This window comes from Bombina bombina, chromosome 10 (genome assembly GCF_027579735.1).
Source record: "Bombina bombina isolate aBomBom1 chromosome 10, aBomBom1.pri, whole genome shotgun sequence".
NCBI classification, from domain to species: domain Eukaryota; kingdom Metazoa; phylum Chordata; class Amphibia; order Anura; family Bombinatoridae; genus Bombina; species Bombina bombina.
Genome location: NC_069508.1, coordinates 33,181,512 through 33,191,269, shown reverse-complemented (window position 1 = coordinate 33,191,269; position 9,758 = coordinate 33,181,512). Strand labels below are relative to the sequence as shown.

Genomic DNA, 9,758 nt, shown 5'->3' with positions numbered 1-9,758 from the left:
AATATTCATGTCAGATAACAGATTTTTAAGGGGGCCCATACTAATATTCATGTCAGATAACAGTTTTTTATGAGGGCCCGTACTAATATTCAGGTCAGATAACAGATTTTTAAGGGGGCCCATACTAATATTTATGTCAGATAACAGATTTTTAAGGGGGCCCATACTAATATTCATGTCAGATAACAGTTTTTTATGAGGGCCCGTACTAATATTCAGGTCAGATAACAGATTTTTAAGGGGGCCCATACTAATATTCATGTCAGATAACAGATTTTTAAGGGGGCCCATACTAATATTCAGGTCAGATAACAGATTTTTAAGGGGGCCCGTACTAATATTCATGTCAGATAACAGATTTTTAAGGGGGCCCGTACTAATATTCATGTCAGATAACAGATTTTTAAGGGGGCCCATACTAATATTCATGTCAGGTAACAGATTTTTTTGTGGGCCCGTACTAATATTCATGTCAGATAACAGATTTTTATGAGGGCCCATACTAATATTCATGTCAGATAACAGATTTTTAATGGGGGTCCATACTAATATTCATATAAGGTAACAGATTTTTATGAGGGCCCGTACTAATATTCATGTCAGATAACAGATTTTTAAGGGGGCCCATACTAATATTCATGTCAGGTAACAGATTTTTATGAGGGCCCGCATTAATGTCCATGTCAGATAACAGATTTTTATGAGGGCCCGCATTAATGTCCATGTCAGATAACAGATTTTTATGAGGGCCCGCATTAATGTCCATGTCAGATAACAGATTTTTATGAGGGCCCGCATTAATGTCCATGTCAGATAACAGATTTTTAAGGGGGCCCGTACTAATATTCATGTCAGGTAACAGATTTTTATGAGGGCCCGTACTAATATTCATGTCAGGTAACAGATTTTTATGAGGGCCCGTACTAATATTCATGTCAGATAACAGATTTTTAAGGGGGCCCATACTAATATTCATGTCAGGTAACAGATTTTTATGAGGGCCCGTACTAATATTCATGTTAGATAACAGATTTTTAAGGGGGCCCATACTAATATTCATGTCAGGTAACAGATTTTTATGAGGGCTTGCATTAATGCCCATGTCAGATAACAGATTTTTATGAGGGCCCGCATTAATATCCATGTCAGATAAAAGATTTTTAAGGGGGCCCGTACTAATATTCATGTCAGATAACAGATTTTTAAGGGGGCCCGTACTAATATTCATGTCAGATAACAGATTTTTAAGGGGGCCCGTACTAATATCCATGTCAGATAACAGATTTATAAGGGGGTCCGTATTAATAGTCAGATAACAGATTTTTAAGGGGGTCCGTACTAATATTCATGTCAGATAACAGATTTTTAAGGGGGCCCGTACTAATATTCATGTCAGATAACGCTCCAGTGGAAAGCTGAGTGAAAAAATTCTGCTCAAGTTCTTTGTTATACACCTTCTATATAAATGGATCATCTACAAAACATTTTCCACTATATCTATCTTATCTACCTCTCTATCTCTTTCTCTATCTATGAATACATTGTTGAAACTTGTTTATTTTATGCTTTTAGCCTTGCCCACCTGGCTCAGCAAGCTTCAAACAATATCAGTGTTCTGCATTTAATGCTAAAGCTTTTGGGAAGCTATATCATCGTTGGGTGCCACTATATCCGGGTAAGTGACTTCCTTATGGTACATAGTAAAAGATGCAATATCACACATAACCATAGCTACTCTATATCGTATCAACCTTGGTCAATAAAACACCATATTGTATGTGTATATCTCTTACCAACAGACCATTCCTAATGACAGACATATACTCAGCTGTTTTTACCAGACATATCCATAATAACTATTGGTCAGGTGAGAGCCCTTGAAGAACAGTGTTACAAATCCATTTCTATGTCATCATTATATCAGGAATTATTATAGAGTCTTGATCTATGTTCATAGGATATTGCTTGAGGACCCACTTGTAGCTTAAACCCAGAGCATCCTTTAGTAGAGTTACAATTGTGCTTAGAGGTTTTCTGGAGCAAAGTAACATCAGGTGAGTTTCCTATTTATTGTGTTTGCACATAGAGTTATTTCAGAATATATACCTGTTCTCTCTATGCATATTTACATGGTATATAAATGCCACCTCTATCTGGTACTACATTCTATATAACATGGTCAACTCATCTCATGCTAAGAGATGGATAATTTGGGCGTATACATCTACCCACCTTAGATTGATTTACCTCCTGTCTTGTAAAATGAGGTTGTATGATATTGTGAGTGCTCCATTGTTAGAAATTATTGTTCGAAATGTTCTTATTCCTTAACTGTAATCTTAGAATCTTTATGTTTGGATTATTTGAAGTTTGAGGGGAAAAACACAACATTGCAATATACAATCATGAGTTTGCCTGCTTTTGGTGTAAAATAACTAAGTAAATTGTGTTCCACTCTCTTTAAAAAGACTGGAGTGCCTCCATCATATTTAAGTATGGTGAAATTTACCTGAGCCTACGACATTCTACCAAGTGATTGCTTAATTCAGAGCACAAGTTCATTTACATATATTGCTAAAGGGCTACAACAAGAAAGACCAGGAATTCCACCAGTCTTTGCAAGGGATGTATCTATAAACAGTGCTAACAAAATCACAGCAATTTCCCTGTAGTTTAGCACCACTCCACAGAGAGGGTAGATTGTATACTGTGAAATACAGAGCCCTGACACTCCTACATACTGCACAGTGATTGGCTGATAAGTGCAGGAGCTATATTATATCTGTCCATAATTGGCCACAGCAAACCGAGTAAGATAAACACAATTCAAGAGGCTTTTCAAGGGGTGTGTCATGGGCCTTACAAATAATGCACAATCTTTTTTAACCAAACATCAGTTTTATATGCTTTTAAAATATTTATTTTGCTTACATATATTTTGTAATGCAGTGAACAACTGCAAATGCATAAATTAAAAAATACTTAAATGTCCCTTTAATGTTCCTGTCCATTACAGTCTTTACTCTCCCTTTAACTGTGTGTCATCTGCTGTGTTTCAGATGATTATACCAGTATCTCTAGCAAACCATGTGACCTTCAGTGCACCAGTACCACGCGGGAGAGGCAGCTCTTGGTACCCGCCCACGACGGCACAAGCTGTAAGGATAGGACGTACCAAGGAGTCTGCATCAGCGGCAAGTGTGAGGTATCACTTATGTTACAGAGATTTAAAATGCTTTTTATTTTAATACTAAAGGTTTCATTGGTGAATCTTATTAAAGGTACTTTCACCTGTTCCCCCAGTGCTGAATAAAACTGATTTCAGACTTGTGGAAACTCTGTTCAGTAATGCAGCTTTAGTTGTTGTTTTAGCAACCAATAAGCATTAATTTCTAAATAAGGCGAAACAGCTTTTACTTAAAAGAACATAGAAGTATTTTTATTTATTTATATATATATATATATATATATAATATAAACAATTAAGCATTGGATTCTAAAATATTTATACATACAAAATACATGTTTTAAAGCATTTAAAACTGTCATTAAGTTAGCAAAATCTGCATAGTTTTGCAGTCTTCTGACACACCATTTGAAAGCCTTGAGTGTGTTTACCTTATCTCAGTTACTTTGGCTAATTAAGGAAAAAATGTAAATGAACTACCTGCCCTGATCAAACAAGCACTGTGTAGCATGTGCAGGGTTAGAGATCTGGATCCTTTAGAATCTATTCCATCCTCTCTGGGGACAACAGAAAAAAAGACAAATTTTTAGTGTTAAATTTTAGGAAAAGTGAGAAAAATAATTAATGAAAGCATTTTTTTCCCCCTGAAAAGCAAAATTAATTTTATTGCTAATAACTTTTTGCATTTAATTTCCCTTTTAAAGGGACGTTGTACTCCAAAATTTTCTCCCCTTTAGTGTTTCCCAATTAAATGTTTTACATAACTCCTTTACCTTTACTTTGTCATTTTAAAATAGCTGCTTTTTGTCAGATGAAACCCCAACCTATACTGAAAATATAATGCAGAATTATATATAGAAAACAAGATGCACAGCAGAAATCTACCTCCGAGTGGGAGGTTGTTTCCAGAGTTTGGAATACAATGAACTCCTACTACATCATACATTGTCCCTTTAACGTTTTCCCAATTACTTGTTAAACCAGCTGTATTGCATAAAATGTACTGGAGATTGCACCTTTATCTTTATTCTAGGAATTAAAAATGATAATGTCAGTACCTAAATATTGGCCTTTGTGTATATAAAGAAAGAGAACATGAGCAGGTATGATCTTCCTGCAGGCTCAGCTCACTTAAATTGGTATTCAGAAAAACGGGTTAACGTTACATTGAGCAAGAAAATAATTAAATAATTTTTTTCATATACAAAAATAAACCTTAATCAGCAATTTCCCATATATTTAATTATCTGCAGCTGGTATAAAAGTTATTGGAAACATATTAAGGGAAACATAATTTTCAGTACAGTGACCTTTTAACATTATTTTATAAAAACAAAAATAAATGTATGCTTAATTAGCATATTTGTGCACTGTTTGCATAAGCATACCAGGGGTATAGTGCATATACAGGTGATATAGGAATTATAGTCTCATACAACATTATTATGTATCGGCAGCCAGTGGGATGCGATGGGAATCTGCACTCTACTAGATCTTTAGATCGATGCGGAGTTTGTGGTGGAGATGGGAGTACCTGTTACCGGGTATCAGGAAGCTTTCGGAAGTGTGTTTTAGGTAAGAAACCAGTGAACTATATATCACATGACCAGAGCTCTTCATCGTTCCACATATTGTGGGATTGTCATGGTTTGTGAGATCTGCCGCTAATTGCAGCTGTACACCGTACTTGAATTAGTTAATTAGCTAGCTGGTAAATAGTAATAGTATTGTAATGTAGGAATAACCCTCTCACCTCTGTGATTCCTCCCACACACCTCTCTTCCCCTTCCCACACACTCATCCCCACCATCTTTGGTACTGGCGGACAGTCTGTCAGTATGCAGTTTAGGACTTTTTTCTGTAGTGTAGTAGTCCCAAACCTCTCCCCTTCTCCCTTCAAAATAAATTTTCTGCAGTGTGCAGCCCCTCCCACTCCGCCTCTCCCTCCCCCCCTCTGCCGAAGGGCTGCCCGCCCGCCTTCCCTCCCACACCTCCAGCCAACAAAATTTGAGATCGTTACAGACAGTGACACAGACCGTTTTACTGCTTGTAACGACCTGGCAATCTGCCTTCATATGGTAACATTACCTCGATCCTGTTCTGTTACCATATGAAGACAGATGCCTGCTGCCCATTGCCATGACTGCTGGAGCTTCCTGAAGCTGTGACGTAGATTTGCGATATCCGAAGTACTAAAGTTAGCGCACCTGAATCTTTTGTTCGGGAGCTAACTTTACTTTCAACTTGTAATATCACTGCTAATCCAACCGATCTAATTTTTTACTTTGAAAGCAATTAGGACTGAACCCTGAAAAAAAATTTTTTGCACGACACTTATAATCTAGCCCTATGTATGCTCAGGGCCAGCAGTTCTCTGTGGTTCCCAACTAGTAATTTAACTGTTTGGTATTAAACACATAGACCTGCAGGATCGGTTGTGCCAAAGTTTATGTTCTATTGTATCACAGCATGTAAATTTACCAACATACTGTATTGTAGCATTTAAAGCTCTTTGATTTTATTATTCTCTTTCCTCAGGTTACGCTCTAATCACATTGATTCCAGTCGGAGCCTTTGATATATTAATCACAGAAAAAAGAAATACAGAAAATATTTTAGGTAAGGAATCACCGGGGCTGTACTTTAATGATCTAAAACAGAAGACCAAAGAAGCAGAATCTTTTGTTTTTAAAGGGACACTCAAGTCTAAATAAACTTTTATTTAGAGCAGCCGTTTTAAGACACTTTCCAATTTACTTTCATTATTAAATTTTGCACAGTCTTTTTATATTCAAATTTTCTGGGGAACGAGCATGTGCTCAAGCTCATAGGGTATATGTATACTTGTCTGCAATTGGCTGATGTCTGTCACATGATACAGGAGGGCCGAAAATTGGAGAAAAAAATAAATCTGTCATAAAAAAATGTACTGCTTATTTGAAATTCAGAGTAGGTGTTATTGCATTGTATTTTTATTATGCACTTGATAATTATGTAATTCTACTGCATTGAGTGGTCCTTTAACATACGTCCTCATTTAAAAGTCATCGAAGGGTTTTCTAATTCAAGTCAATTTCAAACCACGTATCTTCCCTACAATAAGCTGCTTATTTAACAGTATTCAAATGTATTCAGTTTTTTTTTTTACATCATGTTTTCAAGTGTCAGTAACAAAATGTTATAAAAATAGAAAATAAATAAAAATGATTGACATTGGAGTCCAAAATTTGTGTGATAGATAAATATTTATTCCAGGTGAGAATCATGAAAACATGCAAATGTAGAGATAGGAGATCAAAAAAGGGGAGTAAATGCATATAGCCTATAATATACACTGCTCAAAAAAATAAAGGGAACACTAAAATAACACATCCTAGATCTGAATGAATTAAATATTCTAATTAAATACTTTGTTCTTTACATAGTTGAATGTGCTGACAACAAAATCACACAAAAATTAAAAAATGGAAATCAAATTTTTTAACCCATGGAGGTCTGGATTTGGAGTCACACTCAAAATTAAAGTGGAAAAACACACTACAGGCGGATCCAACTTTGATGTAATGTCCTTAAAACAAGTCAAAATGAGGCTCAGTAGTGTGTGTGGCCTCCACGTGCCTGTATGACCTCCCTACAACGCCTGTGCATGCTCCTGATGAGGTGGTGGATGGTCTCCTGAGGGATCTCCTCCCAGACCTGGACTAAAGCATCCACCAACTCCTGGACAGTCTGTGGTGCAACGTGAAGTTGGTGGATGGAGCGAGACATGATGTCCCAGATGTGCTCAATTGGATTCAGGTCTGGGGAACGGGTGGGCCAGTCCATAGCATCAATGCCTTCGTCTTGCAGGAACTGCTGACACACTCCAGCCACATGAGGTCTAGCATTGTCTTGCATTAGGAGGAACCCAGGGCCAACTGCACCAGCATATGGTCTCACAAGGGGTCTGAGGATCTCATCTCGATACCTAATGGCAGTCAGGCTACCTCTGGAGAGCACATGGAGGGCTGTTCGGCCCCTCAAAGAAATGCCACCCCACACCATTACTGACCCACTGCCAAACCGGCCATGCTGGAGGATGTTGCAGGCAGCAGAACGTTCTCCACGGCGTCTCCAGACTGTCACGTCTGTCAAATGTGCTCAGTGTGCCCCTGCTTTCATCTGTGAAGAGCACAGGGCGCCAGTGGCGAATTTGCCAATCTTGGTGTTCTCTGGCAAATGCCAAACGTCTTGCACGGTGTTGGGCTGTAAGCACAACCCCCACCTGTTGACGTTGGGTCCTCATACCACCCTCATGGAGTCTGTTTCTGACCGTTTGAGCAGACACATGCACATTTGTGGCCTGCTTGAGGTCATTTTGCAGGCCTCTGGCAGTGCTCCTTCTGTTCCTCCTTGCACAAAGGCGGAGGTAGCGGTCCTGCTGCTGGGTTGTTGCCCTCCTATGGCCTCCTCCACGTCTCCTGATGTACTGGCCTGTCTCCTGGTAGCGCCTCCATGCTCTGGACACTACGATGACAGACACAGCAATCCTTCTTGCCACAGCTCGTATTGATGTGCCATCCTGGATGAGCTGCACTACCTGAGCCACTTGTGTGGGTTGTAGACTCCGTCTCATGCTACCACTAGAGTGAAAGCACAGCCAGCATTCATAAGTGACCAAAACATCAGCCAGAAAGCATAGGAACTGAGAAGTGGTCTGTGGTCACCACCTGCAGAACTACTCCTTTATTGGGGGTGTCTTGCTAATTGCCTATAATTTCCACCTGTTGTCTATCCCATTTGCACAACAGCATGTGACATTGATTGTCACTCAGTGTTGCTTCCTAAGTGGACAGTTTGATTTCACAGAAGTGTGATTGACTTGGAGTTACATTGTGTTGTTTAAGTGTTCCCTTTATTTTTTTGAGCAGTGTATATATAAAGACTTTGAGTATATTTTTTAATAATAAGAAAAGAAAAGACTATACATATATTTTTTAATATTAAAGTTCTTGCACATGCTCAGTTAAAATGCCAAAAAACAACATATTTTATTTATTAGAGCTAAAAAATATAGTTCAAATCATACTTTTAAATAAACATGCAAAAATTTGAATTTAATATTTTTTGCAAATGTATAAATGAATTTGAAAAAAATTATCTGAAATTCATTCATTAATTAAACAAACTAATGAATAAATTAAAAATGAGTTAATTTGATAATTTAGTTTCTTTATTTAAAATATAGGGGAAACAAATTGAACGAAATAACTCATATTCATATTCACTCTTTTATTAGTTTGCTTAGTTAACGAATTTCAGATAAAATTAATTCAAATTCACTCAATTATTTTGCAATCGAATAACAAAAAAATGTTTGAACATATCTACTTTTAAACAATGAAAATTGTACATTAATTAAATAAGATCATTTATATGTTAGTTAAAGGGACAATAAACACCTCAAAATAGTAAAACAACTTTGCAATTTACTTTCACTATAAATTTTCTTCTCCTTTCCTGTAATTTAATTTTGAATATTGTGGGCTTTCCAATTCATGTTAAACATGGAAGTGCAGACACAGCTATATTCTACATAGTCATTGGCTGCATACTCTAGTAAGCTATTAATAACCATTCCTAATTGGCCTCAGTGTAACCTAAGTTACAATATGTCGGCACCCACTGCTTTGTGAACATTAACTTTACCCTTATTTTTTCAATTTTTAAGCAGCTAATATAATTTTTAAAAATACATGTATAAATTATTCTCAGGCTAATCTTTTAGACAAGAATCAGCAAGTGCTACCCAGGTAAACCAAAATGGACCTTTACATTCCTGCTTTTTCAAATAAAGATAGGAAGAGAATGAAGAAAAAATGATAATAGGAGTAAATTAGAAAGTTGCTTAAAATTGCATGCTCTATCTGAATCATGAAATAAAAAAAATTGGTTATGTGTCCCTTTAAACATTTTATGGGGTATTCAATTTTAATTTTAATGCCCCTTTCATTTCTATTTATCTTTTTTTGTTTCACTGTATCCATATTTCTCCTGTCCAGCACTGGCAGACTCCGCTGGGAATTTTTACATTAATGGAAACATGATGATGGACAATCCTCAGAACTTTCGTGTGGCTGGAACGTTGGTGAAATATCGCCGACCACCCAATGTGCAGAGTGAGGGGCTGGAGTACTTAACTGCACCAGGACCAACCAACCAGTCCCTCAGTGTCATGGTGTGTGTGTGAGACCCCAGGCTTCTGTATTTTATAGCTTCCGCTGTCATAATCTGCTCATATATTCAAACATAGAACCTCCTTAAAGTGATATTTACAGCAATAAAGCTTAAAGCAAATCATTATATCCTCATGAGAAGAGAAAACAGAAGCGCCACATGGCCCAATATTGTTTGTTCAGAGATGGATAAATCTTAAGGTGATGAGTAAACTCACGTTTAGTAGAGCACCTCAATTAGTGCTAGATATACGGTCTGGGATCTATTAGGTCACCCAGAAGACCAACCTCCTGCACAGGAACTGATGTCTATATAGGCGAGAGGGAAACACAGGTGCCAATATGGCCTAGTATTG

The 9,758-nt window shown here is 37.3% G+C and overlaps 1 protein-coding gene across 1 annotated transcript in view; it reads left to right on the top strand.

Moving 5' to 3' along the window:
* Positions 1-195: 195 nt before the first annotated feature.
* Positions 196-9,758, top strand: part of LOC128640685 (ADAMTS-like protein 2) — a 55,658-nt gene continuing 46,095 nt past the window's right edge. The window contains exons 1-6 of the mRNA XM_053693115.1: positions 196-219; positions 1,573-1,675; positions 3,060-3,205; positions 4,645-4,762; positions 5,726-5,806; positions 9,229-9,404. Of these exons, the coding sequence (XP_053549090.1) occupies positions 196-219; positions 1,573-1,675; positions 3,060-3,205; positions 4,645-4,762; positions 5,726-5,806; positions 9,229-9,404 (648 nt within the window). The remainder of the gene's footprint in view (positions 220-1,572; positions 1,676-3,059; positions 3,206-4,644; positions 4,763-5,725; positions 5,807-9,228; positions 9,405-9,758) is intronic.